The sequence below is a fragment of the Haliotis asinina genome, chromosome 3, assembly GCF_037392515.1.
Source record: "Haliotis asinina isolate JCU_RB_2024 chromosome 3, JCU_Hal_asi_v2, whole genome shotgun sequence".
NCBI lineage: Eukaryota > Metazoa > Mollusca > Gastropoda > Lepetellida > Haliotidae > Haliotis > Haliotis asinina.
In genome coordinates this window covers 36473328-36497698 of record NC_090282.1, presented here as the reverse complement: position 1 = coordinate 36497698, position 24371 = coordinate 36473328, and the positions used below count along the sequence as shown (strand labels likewise).

The 24371-nt window shown below is 40.7% G+C and overlaps 1 protein-coding gene across 2 annotated transcripts; it reads left to right on the top strand.

The window, feature by feature from the left end:
• The first annotated feature begins 2144 nt into the window (after positions 1 to 2144).
• On the top strand, positions 2145 to 18688 carry LOC137277902 (alpha-(1,3)-fucosyltransferase C-like). Of its 2 annotated transcripts, none has more exons than XM_067809896.1 (2): positions 2145 to 2347; positions 14785 to 18688. In XM_067809896.1, exons 1-2 carry the CDS (start codon positions 2301 to 2303, stop codon positions 16106 to 16108), a joined length of 1371 nt encoding a protein of 456 aa, XP_067665997.1. In that variant the 5' UTR covers positions 2145 to 2300; the 3' UTR covers positions 16109 to 18688. The 2 variants fall into 2 exon arrangements, with proteins under 2 accessions (XP_067665997.1, XP_067665998.1); XM_067809897.1 differs by lacking the exon at positions 2145 to 2347 and adding an exon at positions 11561 to 11777.
• The last annotated feature ends 5683 nt before the right edge of the window (positions 18689 to 24371 follow it).

Genomic DNA, 24371 nt, shown 5'->3' with positions numbered 1-24371 from the left:
AGCGCGCTCAATTCAAACCGGACTGCTTGTTTATTCTGGGTAGCATGCTATGAATTCATGAATTCACCACCCTTCACTTTTTGTTTTCTTATGAAAGGTTTCCTGCATTAAAAACAGCTACCTTTCATTCAATCCTTGCCTTTGACGGCTATTTATGGCGCACCGGAAGGTGATCACGTGACTTGGATCAGACAATCAGTTAACCTTCCCTTAACCTCCCTCCACAAAAACTGATGTCTGGCGACCCTTATAATACTAGTTTCACCAGTGAAATACACGTATGTTCACACAGGTGTAATAATAAAACACTCTGGCAACCTTTCCACATTCCATAAAATCTGTTACGCATTATCAGAAAAGCATGTTGATGATCCGACAGTGGAAACAATATAAAAAATGTAATCTCGATTCAGTGAAGTGAATAGATTTTACTCACTCACACACACACGCACACGCACACGCACACGCCGTCGTCATGTAGTTGACATAATTCTCAGCGGCGTTAAACAACAAACAAATGAACAAATAATAAAACTTTTCCACTTCATCGTATCCAGTACATCCAATGTACAGCTGTTGAGTAGACAACAGACATGCGTCTCTTACATCTGCCCAACAGTCATTCACTCATGCAGCACCCATCCCCTCCTCACCCCATTGCCGCCCCCTCACCCCCTCAGATCCCAGACACCCACACCCACACACATACACACACCACACACACACACCTCAACCACCCACTACTCTTCCACTGTAATATTGGTGTCAGGCAAGGTGATAATTTATACCCTTTCCTATTTGCTCTTTACCTTAATTAAATTGAAAGCTTTATTTTTATGTGAACACATGTAAATGGATTTGGCACTGTAAACTGTATTATTGAGGAACAACTTGGCATGTATATAAAATTATTAGCACTATTGTACTGTTATATGCAGGTGATGTTACGTTGTTATCGGAAAGTGCTGAATTACAATTAGCATTGTCATGTGATAACTATACTTTGACGTCATACGTTATTATTAAACAGTGATATCTGCAACGGGTGAGTAATAACAATATAGAAATAAATCTTTCCACAGGTGTAAATAACTTAATTTATAATTTTAAATGTGCCCAAATATATACACTGTTACGTAGCTAGAATCTGACCAAAAACATTACACTAAGGCTAAGTGTGAGATGCGAGCCAGGTTTCAGCGTTAGCCACTGAAGCGTGAACTTTTGTTTAAGGGCTATAGTCTGTATCCACAATGCGGCACATTTATGCGACTTGCATTTCATAACATGATTACAAATGAACATGATATCATAAATTACATTACGCATACAGCATACATGAAGATATACATCCATACAGCAAAAGTAAGCAAAGAGACAGATGAAAAAACTTAAAACCGAGTAAATCTTCTTGAATGATAATATAGTTATGTACTGATTTGATAATATCATGATTTATAGATCTGGGTAATTCGAGGTTACCATACAGAGCATCATTTACGTTAACTTATATCCATGTTTGAAATAAAATAAATAGTTTCTTATAGCATCATACTTGGAACATATAAACCGAAAAAAGTGTCCTCGAAGCCAGCACCCCAAGTACATGATGGGTTATCCTGTTATATGAGCACTTGAATCACTGCATTCTAATCAGAGTCTGCAGTGGATCACTTGACAGAATCTGTTTTCAATGTTGATGCCAACCCCTAATGACTTCAACGTATTGCAATCTGATGTAATCCTTATCAGTGTACATGTGTCTCACTTTACTCCAAATTTCACGAATCTCACTAATTGAGTATTTTTTAAAAACAAACTATGGCTCACCTAGAGTAAGTGTTATCAAAACACTAACCCCTGTCAGCCGAATATCACTCTGGCTATGTGAGAGTCCAGTTTTCATGGAATCTGGCTACGTGAGAGGACAACAAATGGGGTATCGACGTTAATCCCGTTTTCTTTGTAATTTGTCAGAACCCCAGAGTGAAGCGCGCCGTGTTCGTTCATCCATAACATTGCATTGCAAGTACCAGCGAAGGCTACGCTCATTAAACTGAAAAGTGTCACGATTTTAGACTTCCCGGTCATGAACTCCTCAGCCCTCAACGACACCGACCTAACTCTCGCCCTGTCCCACACTTCGCAATTCCACACAGACTCCACAATAGCAAGCTTAACAACTATAGTTCCCGGTACAACAAAATCGACCAACCACAACGGGCACTCATCTGTGGCGTGTGGCCCGTCATCATCGTAGGGCAAGAATACCCAGACCATCCACCCGTCTGGCAGCTTGGATGAAGTTATCCCACAGAATGTGTGATAGCATCTCTCGTTATATCGGGTATGTATACAGTTAGTATGTCAATGCCTGTGTAAAGCTTTGCGGTATTGCTATGTTGTGATCTCCAACAATACAGCACAATTACTACTAATGTCTACCAGTCCATGACTACGGTTAAATAGACGGCGTCGAATATGCAGCGCCTAGCGACTGTTTCCTCGACCACACTGTTCATGGTGTGCCGTGCTGTATGTTATGCTAAGCGAAGGGATACGGTTGTCCTATTCTCAGTGCTGTCTCAGAGTTGCCCAGTATTGACGTTTCAGGTGTTCATATACCAGATTATCGATAGTGCTAATGACATAGCGCTGCAAACATAGCGCTGTATATACACTTTCTGTTAAAGCATGGTCCTTTGGATATTTTCCATACGTGTTTGACTAGATATGTTTGATTAGATCGGATGAATGAAACCCAGTGTGTTTGACTAAATCCTATCGTATGCACAGGACATATATGTCAAGTCAAACCTCTTGAACCCGGACCTTTCGTTAAACGACCTGGGTTAGAGTTGGTATGTATGTGAAATACTTGAAGGTTACACAGTTAATTATAGAATATTTCATGCATTTATGCTGTTGAAGGCGTGATAAATATACATCGCTATTTTTTTTTAAATTTTACTTTTTGTATTCGATAGCAGTGAGTAGAATTTAGTTAAATTTGGGTATGTGTAATAATATGACCGCAGGTATTGTTGTGAGTACGCTGGGCACACTTGCAGAAAATTACAGTCCACGTGAAAGAGCTGTCCGAAACGTTTTAACGGTTATAGCTGCCGTACGAGGCGGCTTATGGGATCGGGTGATCAGGCTGACACATGTCACCGTATTCCAGTTGCGTAGATCTATGCTCATGCTGTCGAGCATTGGATTGACTTGTCCAGATTCCATTAATTATAGACCACCACCATATAGCTGGAATGTTGCTGAGAGCTGCAATATGGCTTCACACATTGCGCCCACGTAGGAAATCGAACCCGGATCTTCAGCATGCCTGTAGGCTAAAGGGCACTGGATTTAGCCTAGTAGTTAAAGCGTTCGCTCGTGACGATGGATCAGTTCGATTCCCTTTGCTAACACTATGTGAAGCCCATAGTTAAAGTCAAGTCACAATGACTGGGCTCTGATATGGACAATAGGCCACACCGTGTTCTTCAGGTAGTTCAGAAACATGCTCAGTGTCGCTATAAAACCAATTTTGATGAAGTCACCGTTTTGAATGCTGGATCGAGTTGCGGTCGGTTCACTCAATCATTTCAGTATTGTCACACATTGTCAGTTTGATGGATGTGGCTGTCTGTAGTTGGGATGTTTACAAAAAAAACCTGTCGTGAGCTCCAGACAAAGCACTTGTGTACGTTATGTTTCACAGTCAATGTGGTGTAAAACAACAGAGACTCATTTACCCAATGACTTCGGACCTGGTCGATTATTGCAAAACTGGGTTTGGTTTCTGAAACTGGTTTCTCCTGTTATAAACGATACATGGTTTCAAAGTGAAACTAGTTTCTAGTTTTAAATGGTGTTATTGGATGTACTGATGGAAGTCATACAGCTACGTAATGTCCCAAAGATTATCCATAAGACTACGTTAACAGGGATGTATTCCGTTCTGGGATGTACGAGCTGTGCTCTGCATTGTTGCGAGAGAACGTGAAACCGGAAACTGCCTCACAGATGGTTTCGAAGTTTCGGAACCCAGTTTTAGGCTTCGACATAATGGTTTTCCACTAACCAAAACCTTTTTAGAATAATCGAATAGGCCCTTATAGTTGCGACGAGTTACGTCCCTTACGCTAAGTTGCAATCAGGATAACAGAGAATTATGCATTTTTTTGGCAGAATAATTACTCTTGTCACATTTACAACATGTTCTGTGTTCGAGGGTGTCTAAACATTATTCTTACATTATTTAGGTCACTATGGTAAGATGAAAACACTGTTACAAGGACGTTAAACATCACTTGACAAGATAAATGATACTTGTTCTTTGAGATAGCCCCCATTGCAGTATCGACGCCCACGGTCTGACTCGCGCGAACTTTGCGGCATCTTGGTTACCATGGGATGTAACCAGGGAGATCGGGGTGGAAATCGATTCGGAGACTCTCGTCTTATGCATTATTTGCAAGCAAATATTATTGTGCGTGTGTTGACAAATTGGCCGACGGCTGCATGAATTATTCATGTATTTTGACATGCAGGTGACTGAAGGGCGTTTGTCAAATGTTTCAGTGTGTGTATGGGTGTGACTGTTGGGGTAACCAAGTCGTTAAGGTGTTCGTTCGTAACGCTGAAGACACGGGTTATATTGCTCACATAGGTGCAACGTGTGAAGCCCATTTCTGGTGTCCTCAACCGTCATGTTGCTAGCATATTGGTAACAGTGACATAAAACCGAACTCACTCCCTCACTCACTCAAGGCACTGGAGTGAGTTATGCACTACATGTAGTTCACCTTGGCTGGCAACACGGGCCATACCGACAAACTGTGAGGTCGGGTGCGCTGTGGACGTTGGATGTATGGGTGGTGGGCGCTTAGTACCCAAGTCACGAACAGAAACTACTCCCACCAACCATTGTTAAGACTTTGTGTAATAGTGTCTTAAGACTGTGTGTAATTGTACGCTAAGACTGTGTAATAGTGATTTAAGAATGTACAGTGGAAGCTGTCTAAACCGGCACTCATTCGGACTGAAATCCGAATGTAAGAATAATGTTTAAACAATGTGCCGGATTGTAGAGCTGGTGATAAATGTACAAGCCAAGAACGGAACTGAGATTTTGCAATGTTGACAACTTGCCGGATTGGACAGACGCCGGTTTTCACAGCTTTCGAAGTACTACAGTCTTGTCGTAATTCAACCACGACGAAATATGTCCTTACCACCAGGATATGCTCCACACAATGACGACTATGTCTACAACATGATGTAATATGACAGACCATCACGTAACATATCAAGACCTTGGCAAACTAGGTCTTCAAGCCAATTCTGGTGCCCCATATATTGACTGCATAATGACTTGAATATCTCCAGCAGATGACTTGCACACTGAGGCTCAGAACTCAGTCAAGTGGGTAATCTGCTCCTCAACTTCACGCACAGATCTGGTGTGCTGTGGAAACAATCCTCTCCCCGGGTTGACATGAGTTACAGTGGGTCGGATGAAGGATTCTGATAACAGCGGCTACACTTGTATGTGATCTATGATAGACCGGTCATTGATTCGCCTGATTAAGTAACGGAGAAATGGGGAAGAATCTGGCGATTCCTAGAGTAGAATCAACGAGCACCAAAGTGATTCTACTCCCAGATTCAAATGATTTTTCTGACATAACCATGTCATGATTAACAGATATTTTATCTTTGATTTTGTACAATGACCTGCAGCTAAATTACTCATGCTTGGTTAATATTCACGTTCAATATGCCCAGGGAAATCCTTGCTAAGAACAAACCACAAAAGTAGCTTGACGTCACCAGTATGATTTAAAGGCGATATATTGAATGTACACTTTCGTAACATTTGTTAAGTGTCAAACAAAACAGACTTATTGACACACAATAAAAATTCATAAATGATTTTATTGTTGAGAGGGGGCAGTGTTGTAGCCGAGTGGTTTAGACGTTCGCTCGTCTCGCCGAAGACCCGCGTTCTCAATAAGGATAAGAAACACTGTGTAATTCCTTACATAAGGGGGAGTACACAAAATGCTAGTTACACCTCAAAACATGCAATTACTGATACATACACAGACATGGGGGTAAATACCCAATTGCTTGAAAAATTGTCTGGGGCCCTGAAAATGTATATTTAATCGCCTTTGTTCATGTTCGAGTGGACTTGCTGGTCACCACTGGCGTGATACGCCAGGATTAGGTAATCTTGTAATACGTAACACATTACAATAGGTTTCCACCAAGTATCAAACAATGCTATGTACAGAAAGCATTCGGTGATTTGAGTTTGACAATGGACATTACAAGTCCCAATTCAGTTTGTCCAAAGAAAACGATCCTTGTCATTGACGCTGTCCGTAGCATTTTTTCACTGTGCCCGTGTGTACGTTTGTTTGTTTGAAGACTCATTTGGCATTTGTGCTGCGTGTATGTTTGTGTGAGTGTTAACGAGGATAGTCCCTTGTGATTAAAACGTCATCCTTACAAGCTTGCCTATCGCGCTCGGTGACCGACAGGATGGACAGTTACAGGGTCCCGAAAGTCAGACAGTGGTAGGTACTTGTAATGTGTATCCATTCTTTTATTAACTGCGAGACAGGGTGAGTGGATGGTAGAACGTGTACCACACACGGGCCTCTAGTCTGTCTTCCAGTCCCTGTACCACATTAATTTGTCTGCTGCCAAGCCTTCTCTGCAGTGCTCAAGCTTTAAATGAAGCAAGTCTGGATTTCCTCAGGTTCACAATCTCTGGTCTCCCTGAGGCCCCTTTTCAGTTATAATGGGTTTGTTTGTTACGATCAAAATTGTATATATTCAGAGACTAAGCATTAGTCTAAAAGGTCTCAAATCAGCGGATAAATGTTTGTCTGCGATAATTGGAGGATGGATGACAGTGTTCGGCATTTTGAACCGAGCTTGCAGCAAATACATGTATTTTGTAATTCATTAAAATGTTAAGTTAAATTGGTAGCTAATGGTCTGTGATATACTTATAAAGAACAGAATTATGAGTGGTAGAAAGGTGTTGCTTGTATTAAATTGTTTGATTTTAAAATACTTTCTGATATTGTTACAGGATTATATTAGAAAAACTGGTTGGTATTTCAAACTACCAAATGGCGGATGATGTGATTTAAGTGAAATGCAATGCACATTTCACCTAGTTTGCATTCCTCGCTGCCCTATTGAATGGCGTTTTGTTTCGAATGTTTACTCGAAACATCCCTGTGTGATTCATTTCAAAGTAGTTATAACTGCGTTCGTATTAAAAACTGTTTGTTTGTAATATCCTGACAGGTGAATACGATGGAAACGACACCAGCATTGGTAGGGTGAAATAGACGTTCCACGCTCTTGACAGATGATTGTCAACAAGAGAACATGTTCTGTATACACAAGTACCGCTGGGGACCATTTCAAAATTGCGACAACGATTAAAACGTTAGATGCATGAGTATATGGAGGTAGTGGTGATAACTGTGGTCCGGTATCCCGGGATATCATCATTAACATTAACATCATTAACAGTTTTAGGAGGTCACGTGATCGTCGCAAATCTAGAGAAATTCAACACGGAGGTGTTGAACCGATCCCTATGATTATTCGTATCTGCAATATACTGCCACTATCATTATAAATTTGTGAAGGCGTATTTATATAACACATTTATTTAACAACTAGGTGGGTCGCCACTGTATTACTGTATTGTGCATGTTAACGACGTATGCTTAAAGTTGCACAGGGTTGTTGTACAAGCCCAAGTCACACTTGCCAACAGGGAAGAATGCACATTCAAATGGGTGCAATAGGTAGCCCAGTGGTTAAAGTTTCGCATGTGAAGAGGAAGACCCGGGTTCGATTCCTCACGTGGGTAAAATGTGTGAAAACCCATTCTCCTGTCCCCAGTTGTTATATTGCTGGAATATTGCTAAAGCGACGTATTCTCATACTCACATTCAAAAGCTTCAAACAGTTATTTAGCCATGATTGCGTCCCGTATAAACTGACATTCAGACCACGGAACAACGACATGAACATATAAGGAGACGCACACTTGGACTGTGTATGTTATATTGATTAGTGTGGCATGAATTAATACCTTAGGAGTATTGATTTATTGATATACAAGCGAGTTAATTGGTACATTCCGCGGTCCTATGTGCACACTCCGAGACTGTAGTAATCCAAAGATTGGCATCTTCAATCCAGTAGGTGGGTAGGGGTAGCTCGGCGGTTACAGGATTCGCTCGTCACGCCAAAGGACTGGGTTCGATTCCCCACATGGATACACTGAGTTAACTGCTGGAATTGTGTTACATGCAGCGTAAAACTCACACGCATTCACTCAGGCCAGTAAATCTAAACACGGGTTTCGTACATAGTATTTATATGGGGAATTGAACGCGGGTATCCGAAGTGCCAAGTGAAAGCTTTAAGCATAAGACTATCACCACCGCCCCTGTTTTCAGAGATTCCTTTTAAACTGGAAAGGAACCCGGTGAGATTGGCGCTTCAGAGAACTTTAGGAAACGTAGACTTCATTTCGGACTTAAGCATTGCAGGAAGGGCGGAATGCAGGGTGGAATGGAATATAATAGACTACTGTAGTTGATTCAGAGCGAGAAATTCAGTGGTACATGTGCTTTTAAACGAGCATTTTAGGAAGTAAAACTGATCATAAAAAAAAGATCTGAAAAAAAGATCGCCCATTAAAATGAGTTAAAATGTAGTTTAATTAGAAAATCTGATGGCGCTAACTAGGAAGGTTTATCAATACGTGAATCCAGTGACCATATAATAGATTATGGTCTCTGGTGAATACAAGAAGAAACAGTATGGTTTTAAATGGAGAATCCGATTAACTATGACATGGTTTAAGTCGAGGAAATAACTCGAACTTGTTGTCAGAGAGTAGAACCATCTGATGATATGGTTTCTATGCTGGACTTAAATAGTTAGGGATATGGGTAATTTTTTAAATTAATAATGATATAACCTTATCCTATTTATTGACACACTGCTAGGATGTCAATCATTAAAATACCAATATTCCTAACTTAGTTTGACCGGTATATGTTGCACAATAGCAACGTGGCTTGAGGAGGTTCAATACTTAAAGCTTAAGTCCCGCCGTTACACGAATAGAGACAACTTTAGGATCTTTATATAGCCTCGTAACTCATCATCATCGTCGGAGTGTCTCTATCATTCAGATCACATGTTTAGTCATGCATTTTCCTCGGTTTATTCGCTGTTTATGGCACGCTTGGGGTTATTGGAGTTTGTTTTCTACCTGGGAATACCTCAGGGCGATCCTGTGACTGCACCGCTCGCTGAAAGCTCCATGCATAAGCTCACTCACTGATATCGGCATTCATATAGTTTGTCTGGCTCTAACACAGTACTCTGCACTTCTGTGACCGGGTAACGAGTGATGCTGCACTACTTGTTATATTTTATCCAGCGTTCGTTTGTAGAACAAATGTCAAACTTTTTGTAATGTAATTGTGTAGATGATACTGCATAGAATGTGTCAAAACTTTTGGGTCAAAACATATTTCAAGGTCAAGATGTGGAAAAGAAGTCTTTTTCTATCGCCCCTTGAACTTCCCTGTATGACGTAAAAGTTACTCTCACTAAGTATGGGGTACTCGGACATGTTTGGAATTTCCAAACTTTTAAGGCATATTACATACTAGTAAAATATTGTGTGATAATGATAAATTACCATGAAATGTTTACAGCAGGAGTGAAGTGTGACAGTTGATTCTGTTACCGCCAACGATTTAGAACTAGGGACATTCACGTTTTTGTATCAGTGCCGCGAGATATCGATTTGTCAAGCAGGTGTTCAAACGACGAGACGGACTGTCTACACGGCTTCCAATGATGACTTGACTTGTGAAAATCCGGGTCAGAACTGATCTTAAGTAACCCATGTTTGTCGTAAGTGGCTACTCACGGGGTCGTGTGATCAGACTCGCTGCGCTGACTTGTCATCGTATTCCAAAATGCATGCTCATGCTGTTGATCACTGTATTGTCCGGCCCAGACTCGATTATTTACAGACCGCCGATATATAGCTGAAATATTAAACTAAAACTCACTCACTCCAATGGCGACTTTGTTCCACTCCTCATGCGCCGGTGGCGTTACCGCTGTCGTCTCTCCACAAAAGCAGGACGTGTTCTGTTGGGGCGAGTTCTGAACTCTTTGCGACAAAACTAAATATAAAGGTCAGTCGTAGTAATATTCATACCGCTTTCTGTATTATAGAAATGTTATTATTCATCCAGCCATAGAATATTATGAACGAGCACTTTTCAAAAGTCGGCCTGATATGAATTCATAACGTCCTTACCTGCACGTGAGAGACCGCTGTCCTAATATGCATTGTTCTTATCGCCATTATCGTATGTTTGTACAGTTTGTGTCAAGATTTCAACAATATCAATTTTATGTCCCATTATTGTGTATGTGTTGCGCAAACGCCCCTGAATCCGATTCGCCTATCTGTTTTCAACATACACTGCTTACTTTCAAACACTGTTTGTAGAACATGTGTCTATGCTTTAGTTGTCTCAGGTAAAAGCATAGACCCAGCATATTCCTTCTGTATTCATCTTCTTGGTTATGTTAACTTCAGATGACTCGAAGTATTTACATGCACTTCAATTTCAACACATCGGCGTTTGACAGTACATGTACGTGTATTAGACATCGTTTGATATAATTATCTTAATAGTAACAATTCATTTGTGACTTGAGGCCCACCAGTATGCATCTTTTTCAAACAATTTCGAATCTGGCAGTGTAAAATAAAAAGTGATGTGGATTTTTTCATAAGAAATGTTTAAATTCTAATCATCTGCCTCCCTTTGAGAAGCTGTACCACCCGATGCCGATTGTCGAAATCAGTGCAGATGACTTGGGTTACTGGAGGTCATGTCATCCGTGACGTTGCGGTGCAGTGCGCAAACCTGAGATCTCTCCCCGATTTCACGAAACACCTTAAGTCTGAGTTTCGACTCAAGTTAGACTTTTTACTCAAAATTTGAGAAAACGCAGGACAATGCATATTAAACTCAAACATAGCAGACAATTTGAGCTTGGTGAATATGTTACTTAAGTTTGTATAGGTTTGTGTATTTTATCAATACAGTTGAGCTAAAAAATAGTGCTTTTCTTTAAATTTTCAAAATCAGTTTGGAAACTGAGTAAAAACTTATGTTTGTTTCGAAAATTCGGGCTGGCGGACTCCACCCTTATGATCTGCATCATCAAAATGGGTACAATGTGCGAAGCCTATTTCTGGTGACCCACGCCGTGACATTGGTGGAACATTACAAACAGCAGCGTGACGCCTAAGACACTCACTCGCTCCAGACTGGTGGATTAAATTATATCGGCAGTGTAGTGTACACACATACTAGCGCTACTTCCTCAACGTGTGTCACATGGGTTATAGTGTATAAATATCCCTATTCACTGGGTTATCCGGACCTAGATACTCCAGGGCATCGCTGATTCGAAACGCTAGCGTCACTGGTTTTGTGAGCTGAACGCGATAACTCCCCGAACACCGAGGTCCATTCAAAGCGAGCGGGTTATATTTACCAAGGACACCCGTAATGTAGGCCACGACAGACTGTACAGCCGGTCTTCTCCCCTGTTCCAACCGACGGGACACGCCTCGCTCTACTGCCACGAAGACAAAAAAAACTACGTGAAATGACTATTAGGTAGGTACAATTATTATTTGCTTGTTTCTAACAAACATATCGTGAAACCAGTGAACCTTGTACACAGTATAGAATTGTTTGTATACTCACTGAACTGCATATCAATGCATAACTGTCGCCAATGCGTGTGTATGTTGTGATCTGTCTTAGGACAGTAGTATCATTATATATTTACTTCTACGGAAGTGTAGGGTGGGTTCGAGGGCTATTTTTTCTATTATTTCTGTGTGTCGCAGTATAAATACCTATCACTTACCGGCTTGTGATTCAGCTGAAAGTAGGCTGTTGACAAACACGGAAATAGTACTTGACAAACTCTGTTATGATCTCAACCTCCTCCAGCCCCAACCCACACTCCAACCCCAAACAAACCAGACATTCATCCTGGCCTCCTCTAGTCCGCATGCACCTCTAAGAATGCCTGGCAGTGATATTGCGGGAATATTGCTGAAAGCAAGGGTTAGGGATGGTCACGATCGAAACTGTAACACAAGGAAAGGCTTCAACCAGAGAACATATAATAATGACTAATCTATAATTATATCTATTCTGCTTCAACGGCGAATCAGCAAACTATTCAAACTACTAAAATATCCGCATTGTCAGGTGTGCATTCAAAAGGTATTCACGATGCCGAGTAGAACAAGGGTAGCTTACAAAATCATATTTTACACCCAGACTCGACATTTTTAACTGGATAAGCAATTTACTGTTGGGATCGTTTATTACAGCATGTTGTAACACGGGCTTGTATGCAGGTGTTTACAGTGACCTAAGTCACAGCCATCAGTGGCTGAAAACAGGCGTTAGCAATTGCTCTTCGCATGGATTGGATGGTCAGGCTCACTGTTGCGAAAGATTTATAAATACATTGCACTAGATTGATGTCAATAACTTGGTCAGCATTGACTGGATTATTTACAGACTGCTATTGCGATAAATCGATAGCCTGCGATAGGTTGATGTCAATCACTGGATTGTCTGGGTTATTTTCAGACCGCTGGTGAGATAGATTGATAGACTACGATGCCACAGTAAACCCATTACTCTACAGGAACTAGAAGCTTTAAGATCAATGGATAGTCAACTTCTTCATTGCATTGAGTGCGACGTTTCATACCAGGCAAAAATTAAACATTTGGTCCATCCTTGCAATGAAAAGACCACTTTAGTGAAAACAGGACGATTGGCCTCATAATATATAACGAGGTCGGTAAACACAAACTGAAAAAAATATCAGCTATATCTTGAAATATATGACATATAAAAACTAACGGACAAAAGAACGATAGAAAGTCGGAATCACTGATATTACAAAAAGGCAAACCACCTTTGTGAAAAGGAAAGTGAATTTCAATAACAGGTGTATGGGTAACACGCACAGGAATCGTTTCTTTTGCCCGCTAGTTGATAACCTGCCGAGCCAGGAGCTAGGCGTTACAGTGTTTCCATTCATTCGGGTACAAAACACCGACCCACAAGGTGCAAGATTTATTGAATAAGATGTATTTACTCAAAGCGTTAAGAGGCAAGGCGAAGGACCATTTGGCAGGCTTAACCTCAGCAATATTTATTGGTATTTCTGTCCTTTACAGTGAGATAAAGCTGAGCATGCATTATATCCCTCAGCCACTAGAACAACCTGCCGTTTGCTGTCGTTAGTGTGTTGATGAAAACATTTGTGCGTTATTGTTCTGTCCAAATGCAAACGCAATCGATATGGGTCGGCTGTGTATACGGCAAACGTGGTTTGAGGGTATCAGCTTGAACTGCTCTTGTTTACTCTATAAACTTAACGCACCATTCTAATTTTGCGCTGTTGTTATAATGGAAACACTTTATTGATTAACATGTCATATAAATTTATAAATGATTGTACCACGTTCTAAACTACATTTCATTCAGGCATCATATAGCCCAGGGAGGACTCGTATAATGAATCGAAGCAACATGTTCTCATTTACCTAATGTTTTTCGACAACATAATTCCCGTCTTGACTTTGTTTCTTCGACCCGTGAAGGTCCGACCCGTATAGCGCACGTATCCATGCAACTGTTGTTTGCTCAATGCGCTGGTACTTGTTTCCCTTGATCTTTGGATGTTCGTTTCAGCGTCACATCGTACTATCAAACCCAACTACCTGGGGAGTATACAACTCTTGCTGCCACTAGGCGCACCGAGTTTATTGTTGCTCTCTCATCTCTCTAACGAGGTATCCAATTAACAGCTGGGTGGATTGGGACAAATAGTCACAGTGCTTTGTTCAAGTTAACTGCATGTTGTTGTACCCGCAACTAGGTGTATGCACGTATTCATGTGGCCACCATCTGGTCATATACCAACAGATTCATGGGTTCTTTTAAGTGCACAGGGTTGTGTACTGCACACTAGTGGTTGTAACAAGACGGAAGGAGTCTGCACACAAAGTTGACTACCAGGTTTTTACACCCGGTCACAGGTGGGATCGATCCGGACACCTCAACCTCGCTGGATCACTAGCCTGGCACTTTAGCCAGCTCGCCCACCGCTCCCCACCACGTATAATAGACCTTCAGCAGCCCATGCTTGCTATAAAAGGCGACTATTCTTGCCTAAGAGGCGACTAACGGGGTCGGGTGGTCGCTGACTTGGTTGACACATGTCATTGGTTCCCAACTGCGCAGATCGATGCTCATGCTGTTGATCACTGAATTGTCTGGTCCAGACTCGATTATTTAACGACCGCCGCCTTATAGCTGGAATATTGCTGAGTGTGGCGTTAAACTAAAGTCACACACTCACTCACTCACTTTGTGTCTTCATGCATTTTTGACGATTGGGAGACCACCTTTAAGGATGACTTACGGGTGATTCTTGGCGATGATAAGGGTGCCACCTCAACACTGGTTTACTCAGTAGTATTTAACACACTCCAATCAATGTGTTTTTGCTTGTATACTCGTCCAAGGAATTTCTCCAGTTTGTTTCCTCGTCAACCTAAAGAAAATGTTAACTTTGTATTTTCAGGTGTCGGAAGTGTCTTCGACTACGAACAGTATTATGCATCATTTTGTGCCTGACGTTGTTGACACTGCTCACCTTACACGCCAGCGCACCAGTCCGAGTGTCTACATCCGGTATTGCGCAGAACCCACCTAGTTCACCTCGTGTAAGCCTTCCTCCTTGGGAGAGACAACGCCAGTTTCTTGATTACGTGGATGTGTACAAAATAACAAACACTGATCCATTGGCATGGACAAAAAGTGTCCTTCCACCTAATCCTTCGGGGAAATTCACCAATAATATCAACCCTAATTTACATGAAGTAACATTTAAAGACACAAATATCGCACTTTTGGGAATCCAAAATGACGGCAAAGTAGTGCCGAAATCTCATTCAAAACCAAAACTGGGACGGAAGCGAATTGTGGTTGTCAATAACCCAGGATGGAATTGGCTGAGGATGGGAGAAGTAGGATTAAGTGACTGTCCAGTCGACTGCAGCTTGACCGATGATATATCCCAATTACAAACAGCTGACGCCCTCATAATCTATGCTGTTGGATATTACGGAACCATACCCGTCCGAAGGTTAGGACAAGTGTGGGTTTTCTTCTCTCTTGAAAGTCCAACCTATTCCTTGTCCGGGTCTTTCGGACAACCAGGATGGCATGGCCAGATTAACTGGACGATGACATACAGATCGGACTCAGACATCTGGTATCCTTATGGCCGCGTTAATAGGCGGAAGGATTTCCTTACAAGGAACTACACAGCTCTCGCAGTCAAAAAGACAAAACAAGCGGCTTGGGTAGTGAGCCATTGTTCGACATCTAGTAAAAGGGAGGAATTTGTGCAGATGCTCAAACAGCACATCCGTGTTGATACGTATGGTATGTGTGGAACTCTCCCTTGCGGAAATGAAGGCAGCTATGAGTGTTTCCAAATGCTGACTAACGATTATAAGTTTTATATGTCACTTGAGAACACGATGTGCTCTGACTATGTGACGGAAAAACTGTTCCGTACTATCATGGCGTCGGATATTGTGCCAGTTGTGAGGGGGGCCGCCGATTATGCTAAATATATGCCTCCCAAGTCGTATATAAACGCTGATGATTTCAGCACTGTGGCAGAGCTTGCGAAATACCTCAATTACCTCGATACAAATACGACAGCATATGTAGAGTATTTAGAGTGGAAAAGGTACTATTTTGTTGTGGAAAAGCCAAATCCCACTTGTGAGGTTTGCATGAAGCTCCTAGAACCGGAGAAGTATAGAAAGATGTATGAAGATGTGTATTCTTGGTGGACGAAAGATATTTGTCATCCCCCCAAATCGATTGTTTGACGTTAAGTTGGAGTGAATTGATACGAACACTTAGTTAACAAGTTGTAACCTCAACGAAATCAAGGTCATGAAAGTCGTGTTATGACTGATTGGGACCCTGTTCTTGATGGAGAAGCATTTCACTGTCGAAACTTTCGTCCTTTAGATTTTTGCAGGGATATTTTCATCATGAGACCCCTGTGTGTCTCCGTCACCCACTGGTGTTATTCCGGGACTAGCCGAATATCGACCCCTTCTGGAAGGACTTCTTATAGGAGTAGGAACATCTCAGACAGGAACGATAGGTAAACTCTATTCCGGTTTGATTCCGTGGTACTTCAATCAACGAGGCATTCATACATTTTATTGCCTTTTTAGTTTTTGCTTATTTATTTTAAGGAATTGAACCTCTTTGAGGCAACCAAAAGAAGGAGAAAAGCTATTTGCTAATGACATTCTGACGTATATATCCCCAGAGGATAATCTCATATTTCTGAAAATGGTTAAACAGTTACAAATAGGCTCTGCTTTATTGAACATGCAAATACAATTTATGAAAAAAACCCAGCTACATTAAATCCCAACGTAGAAACTAAAAAATTACTTTAATATATTTCTCAAATTGAACTTTCTGAATGTTACAGATTAAAGTTCATTAGTAACTTACAGATATAACATTACTGTTAAGCTCGTAGCCATATATAATTGCATTTCCTAAAACTGTTGGAAGCGCACAAGCCCGCAGGATCAGGAAACACACTCTGTTGGACCATTGAGCGCCGTTACATCAACAACGCACGATCGCGTATTTGAATCTCTCGCCGTCAGTCGCATATGCGTGTCTCATATCAAAAACTTCACATTAGACAACACAATTCTGTTAGATACGTTCTTATTACTTTCACTATGACCATCTATCTTGTTCACGATTTTTTAAGCATTTGTTTTTGCCTTAAACGATTTAAGTAGTCGGAAATATATATATATTTATCAACGTACCGCAACCATTGCGCGCGTGTATTTTCGCTCATATCAAACATCGATAGCGGAACGAGTCTTCTTGTAGGTTACGGAAAGGTGTGAGTGGTGACGAGTCTCCTTGTAGGTTACGGAAAGGTGTGAGTGGTGACGAGTCTTCTTGTAGGCTACGGAAAGTTGTGAGTGGTGACGAGTCTTCTTGTAGGCTACGGAAAGGTGTGAGTGGTGACGAGTCTTCTTGTAGGTTACGGAAAGGTGTGAGTGGTGACGAGTCTTGTAGGTTACGGAAAGGTTCGAGTGGTGACGAATACCCTGGATGGTCTGTATGAGTCTGCCTGGAGAGCACAGGCTGGTGGTTAGATCCGTGTTGTTCCACAAGACGTTAATTATCTTGTTTTTAATCTACCTGGCGCTCAGCTCAGTAAAAGGGCAGGTCACAATGTGTTAGGGAATATATAAACATAAACAACTGCTTCATGCATATCTCAGTGGCCTAACTATAAATACCACACACACACATACACACACATACACACACACACACCTTTAAAGATTCGTTTTAGGGCATCATTTTGAAATTCTTTTTTGTGTGTGTTTAACTTAGCCACCAAATTCTGAACGTTGGTCGGTCGGGGGAAAGCAACATTACATTATCTGAATAGTGTTCTTGATATTAAACAATTCTTATTAAATGTCTAACGTTCTCTGGACTTCAAACTTGTGACAACGACTGAGAAAATAACGGTTTTTAATGATAAACTCCCCTTAATATCTTAGATAACACCTATTAATTATGAAATCTTTGTAGATCAATTGACATCAACCAAAAGTTTTGCAATTAGATTAAAATACTAGTACATTCTTTTAATTACTTTCAGTTACTATGAATAAAGTGAGAATTTGACAGACATCATTCGAACAGCCATGGCTCAAGTACATAGGAAGCTGACACCATCTTAATGACTTAATTCAGTGCCTGAATGAGTTTGCAGAGGTCATACATTTTAAAATTTATTTTCAAATTGAGATGGCACTACTTCCACTTTGAAAGGCACGGGAAGTCATACTTCAAAACAGGGCAGATGTTTTCGTTTTCGTCTGGGGTGTGTCTGTGTGTCTGTGTGTGAGTGCGTGTGTGTGTGTGCGCGCCCTCGTGTGTGTTAAATTATTTGACGAGTCGGTACTATCTAGATTAGAGTCGGCGCCGTTGGAGTGAAAATAGAAATTGTTTTCTTTTGGCCAACAATACAATTAGGGTCGGTTGTGTGATGAGAAACACAGAAAATAAATAAGCTTCCGTAAATGGAAAATGGAAAAGATGGAAATGGAGTTGCATATAATGGACTTGCATATGTTTACTTACGGTTGCCAGGTGGTTTTGGGATCCCAGTTTATCAATGGTCCTGACGATTCATCTGTTGATAGGATATTTTGCAACCTCCGTCTCGTAAAACTCCGTATTCCGACATTTTTGGTCATTTGTATCAAATAAGTATTTTGAACCACTGACCATCAGTCTACCGATCCAGTGTCTGTGCAGACACATTACATTATGGGAATGGGCTTTCAGTTTTGCTAACAGGAATTTGTAAATATTCACAAATAAAATATTTTTATGCATGAGGGTTTCTTGTTCTTGTTTGGTATCGGACCAATGGACGTTTGTCTTCTAGTTCATACTCTCAACAAGAGAAGACAACATATTGGAAATGAATCATCAAATCCAAAAGTAATACATCGTCGTCAGGATTCAGATTTTCCATGTATTCTATTATGTTGTGGAACCCACATACCATAGCATGCAGTCGACCTCGACATTAGTAAGCGAATGTTATTATCTCGTGAACGATATCATCGATGGGCCAGGTTCTACAGAATTCCTTCCAGGGCTTGCGAAAAGGATGAAGCTTCAGGAGAAAAGATGGACAGATAGCTCCGGTTCCTGAAGACGTTAGAGATGCCGAAATCAGGCATATCTGATGCTCGGTGAGAACGATAATTGGGACGTTTCAGTGCCTAAGTGCACATGTGTGAAATTTTACCAATGGACACGTGTCTCCATTTTCAGGAAATATTTCATAGATAAATGTTGTCAACGAAGCTAAAACGTCATCACTGTACATTCAGTTTGACCAGCTGATGTAGCTGCCAAGGTCCCAGTGCATATTTCGTTGGCAGTGAAGCCTATACTGACGACTGTAGACACAAACATGACACCTGGCAACCAGAGTCAACGCCGGATACGATCAGCCCCTAAACAGTAACATTGTTGATTTATGTAACTGGGGAATACCAACTTTAAAACAATGTTATGTCAAATACTTTGATGCATAAAAGAAATCTGTAACAAAACTTTAGGTGACAGCATGCATTTGAGGTGCTGGAATTTATGCCTAATCTGTTATGCACGCGTATAGATGTACATTCTCTTGTGTATCATAATTTTGTTGATCTTATTTATGCACCACAGATCAGAGTAGAATAGGGCTGATTTTAGTATGCGTAATGGTAAATAGAGGCAGAAAACTGTCCATCCCAAAATCTGAAAAAAAATTATCCTTTTGCAATTCTTCAGTTGAAGATGAAGTACATTTTACCTTTGACTGTCCGTTTTATTAAGATTCACGTTACAAGTATATCGAAGAATATTATGTATCGAAACCACCAGAAACTAGTATATTAACAACTAATAATGAATCCACCCTTCGTAACCTAGCTCTCTATGTTAAGTATACATTTATTCGTCGAAACGAGCACTTACAAATAGTCATGTCCTAATGTATATCCCTCAACATGTATCACAACGCTGTATGTAACTCTCTTGTATAAGGGCCGGTGGCCTAAAACACAATGAACAATTGTCATGTCTTGTCTTGTCTTGTATCGAATATCTGAAAGTGTCAACGCTAATGTTTCGGAATGGTTTTATGGCTATGAAAATACCAAATAAAATGGTGTTGGCCGGCAGTGCTTTTTTTCGCAGTATAATGACCAAGTTATAGTGGATTTGTAAAATATATATTACAAAGATGTTTGTAACTTCTTACAACCGCCTTTTTAGAACCCCGTTTCTCGTAAACGTTTCCTTCCATTTTTGAAAACTAATCTTTTTCCTATCGATACTGACATTCAGTTTCCACTGCTTACGGTGGTACTCAAGTTCATTTATCAACTTTTGGAGTCCAGGTACCGTGATCGAAAACATCAGCAGCAAAATATGAAGAAAAGGTTTCATAGTTTTCGGATGTTAAAGGATGACCTCGTTACAAGTCTCATTTGTCTGTAGTGATAGTTATGAAGAAGGAAAACGGTTCTGATGGGATATTCCTGAAGGCGGAGGACACGTATACACGCTCATCATTTCAAAAACACAAAAACAGATGCACGCTGATCGGGTCAAAAACAGATACACGCTGATCGGGTCAAAACCAGATACACGCTCATCTTGGCTGTTGGGTAGTTGTCCTATATTAATCTCCATCTATAACAAATATGACTTGGATTATTTGTTAAGAGGTTTTCAGTGTACTGTGGCTTCAGTATCAGACAACTTCCCATTAAGTTAAAGACTGCTTGTTATTGTTATAAAGTAAAAAGGCATTCCCTAAAACCATGAGAGAAGTACAACAGATGTCGTATTTAGATTTGCAGTTGGGATCATGCTTCATAATGATAAGGCACGGTAGGTAGACTGCGTTTTAAGAGAATGTCGGACTATGTAAAGAGACACAACACATTCTCAGTGAAAGTCATAACAGCTTAATCTTATATTGAAACAAACAATAAATCACTTTAATGGGAGAGCGAAAGATTCTCACCGGTACTCTTCCAGTTGTAATATTCATGTGTGCTAGGACGGGTACAGGAGGAATGAATCAAAACAATGAATTGAAACATGTGATTAAGATTAGGCCAGGCTCGAATCATATAAAACGACAGGTTGGCCTCTGAGCGAGTGGTGCGCGCTTTTAGTGACGGAGGCAAGCCCACGCCACTCAGTATGGTACGAGCCTACCCTGTCGCTTGGTGAAGTTGTATTCAGAAAGATGTCCTGAGACAGTGTAAAATCTATGTGAGTATTCTTGATGTTGCGTTTCTCTATGAATGTATATGTGCATGAATGTTATGTGGTTAGTTGGGAGTCCAGGACTGCCGAACCCTCACTCCTTGACGTAACAGACTGCGACGGATCGAGCGAGTGGAGCGCCATAGCAGTCATCTCCCCTGACAATGTGGAACGACCATAATCAACAGGTAATTGACGGTAGGATTTACTGAAGCTCAATCTTAAAAAATGTCGAAAATGCCGTATCGTGATATGTTATCGTATCGTGACCTCAGTATCGACGAGCTAAGTATCGTATGGTGAGGCAATTGCATCGTGACAGCCCAAGTCTGGGCATTACCTGAGTGCACAAGTCAAAAAGAGGAAACAGTATTGGAATAAACCCATTCTCTCCTGCAGCCATTCAGAGTCTGTTTTGACACTGAGTCTGTTACACGCGTGTGTAATCATCACCACATTTATTAAAAACATGGGTAATGTGTCATTAAACGAAAGAAGGGATGTGCCCTAAAACATGCATCAGGTTTCGACTTTTCTCCAAAATGATCAGTCTTTTTTTAGGATACTAAATTATTTGGAAATGCGCATAAAGAGATACTGTGAGTGCTGCACATGCTGCCAAGGATTAACCATTTTTTAAATAAATAAGTCTAATTGAAAACGTTTTTCCTCTCATTTACTGAACTAAATGTATTTGAAATACATGGATTTAATACCATTTGGATTATCAATTACTGAAATGAATTGTTTGACTAAAATTCCCAAACATGTCATCGATAAATACTGAAATTCATAAAATGCGATTCAGCTGAGAAATTTGAGCTGAAATACAGACGAAATGTACACCGGGACGTCTCTAATACAGCTGAAAAATAGCTGAGTGTCACACTCACTCAATATCTGAGGCGAGTCAATGTGGAATATGGGGGTCATTGTTAAAGAAGCGCCATGAAAATCGTTTGAACGCGAGACAGTTGCAGAACGAACTATGTGACACTGGACATTTGATTCTTGTGTGAAAATGTAGTTGTTTAGGCATATCAAGTTCAATGTATGTATAGTCTGGCAGAAACTTTTCAGGGCGGTGTTTGGTAACTTTCCTTTAAAACTATAAGTGCTATCCGTTTCCAATTTGGTATGAGACTTTATAATTCTTCTAGCATTAAGGATTTTAACTGACATGATTTATCACTCGATAATAAGAAAGTTGTATATAAGTGCTGTTATTTCAAGTCACAACAACACCTCACATATCAAGGATGTTGACCCGGTCATGCAAATAGGCAGGTCACATGCCACATTCTTACATTATACTCGGCAGCTCATGTCACATGACTTAAAGCACGTGCATTTTGCATTAGTTAACGGTTTCAATACCGGTGTAAGGCAGAAGGGGTCATCTCAAAATCAAATATGTCACATAATTTATATGATGTTTTCAAATTGCTATTGCGATGTCTTTTCATGCACATAACGGAGAATTTTGATTGTTTAGTTTCCATGAAAATATTTTGAGCTTGGAGGTAGTTAGGGGACAGGTTTATTTTCTAGGCATTATTTACAGTCCATTGATCATATTTCTGTGAAACTGTGCATGTACACGTTACTGAAGTGGGTCTTCGATTTTTGTATTTTGGGGGTTGATCACTTACTTGTTTTCCTCGAATTTTTCAAGATTTTTCAATCACAAAGCATCTCTTCTTTGGACAGGTCAATATCTGATTCATCTCCAAGATGTACTAAGATTGGCGACACGGTCTCTTCTCTAATACCATCTTGTTTCCAGTACTCATTTTCAGCTGCCAATACTTGTTTGACACAGGCTTCCCACCGACTGATGTCAATCTCCCCTATCGCCGTGTGAACATTTTTTTTCAACGTCAGATAACTTGAATGTCGTGTTGTTGCGTGATACCTTCTCCTTGCTATTCCCCCATATCAGTTCAATTGTTATTCAAATCGCAATGGTATGGCGGTAGTCGTAGAACCTCTTCACCAGCGTTCTTCAACATATTGTCGATGGCATAGGAAGGTGGTGGTTTGTGCTGTAACACAAGTTCATACAACACTGGTTTTGTTGCTTTGTCAGGTCTTACGGTGTTGTTTCTGTCAAGCCATTCAATGATCTCTGCTTTACGACGATTGTTGTGACATCGATTGTCGTACTCACGGCTACTGTGGTATGGAGCATGGTCAATGACTACCAAGGACTTTTTTGGAATGGCTGTGATCAGTTGTTCTTCTACATACTGTGCAAAGACAGCTCCATTCATTTCCGTATGGTAGTCTCTCTCGTCGGTGGATTTAGATTTAAATACCAAATCAAACCCAGACAGAAATCCTTTGTGTGAGCGAGCATGCAGAATTATAAGTCTCCATCTGGTAGCTTGCGCTTCGGCTCCTGTCTGTCAGGATGCTGCCATTGGTAAGATGTTGTATGGGAGGTATTTACCCATGTCTCGTCTAGATACACCGGTTCGTAACCATCAGCGTGTTTTTCTAATTGTTCTCAAGTAATTTATTCTTGATTTTACGATGTCATGCCGTTCACACACGGCAAGTTTTATCCCTTAAACACTTTTATATTTGTAACCAAATTTCAGCAACAATTTGCCAAGCGACAATTTGCAAATAGTATAACGGGAGACAACAAGCTGGTGGTCTTGAGCAAGGATTTGTTTCAATCGCCGTACCGACACATGCTCATTTTGACGTGTTAGTTTTCTAATTGTGTCCCTTACGAGCCTTTGATCAAAACTATCCAATTTTAATTTCCTACCAACTTTGGAGATGGTCCCATGAATGTCCGCAGACGAGGCATGGATAATTCCACTCAAAACGCCCTTTGAGAGATCCAAGGCATGTTGGGTCCGTTTGAAATACATCAATGGAATATTTTGCTCAATTTCGTTTAGTAGAGCTGCCAGAAGTTAGTGGCTAGATTTACACTATCGAACCAAAACTTTTGATGGGAAATGTACATTGCTTACATAAAGAAGAGCCAAAAAGTCATTTCCGACATCATATGAGATTTAAACTTTAAACCGAAAGCAGAGTGATTTAAACGAAAGCAGAGGTCAGTAAACGTTCCTGAATATTTCATAAGTGTTTATGAATCACTGCCGAACAGTAAAGCGTTCAGCTGCGAGTGACGCCATCTATCGACACCATATTTGTGCATAAAGTCTGATCCAAGATACGGATCCCGTTATCAAACAGATACAAGAATATCACTCACAA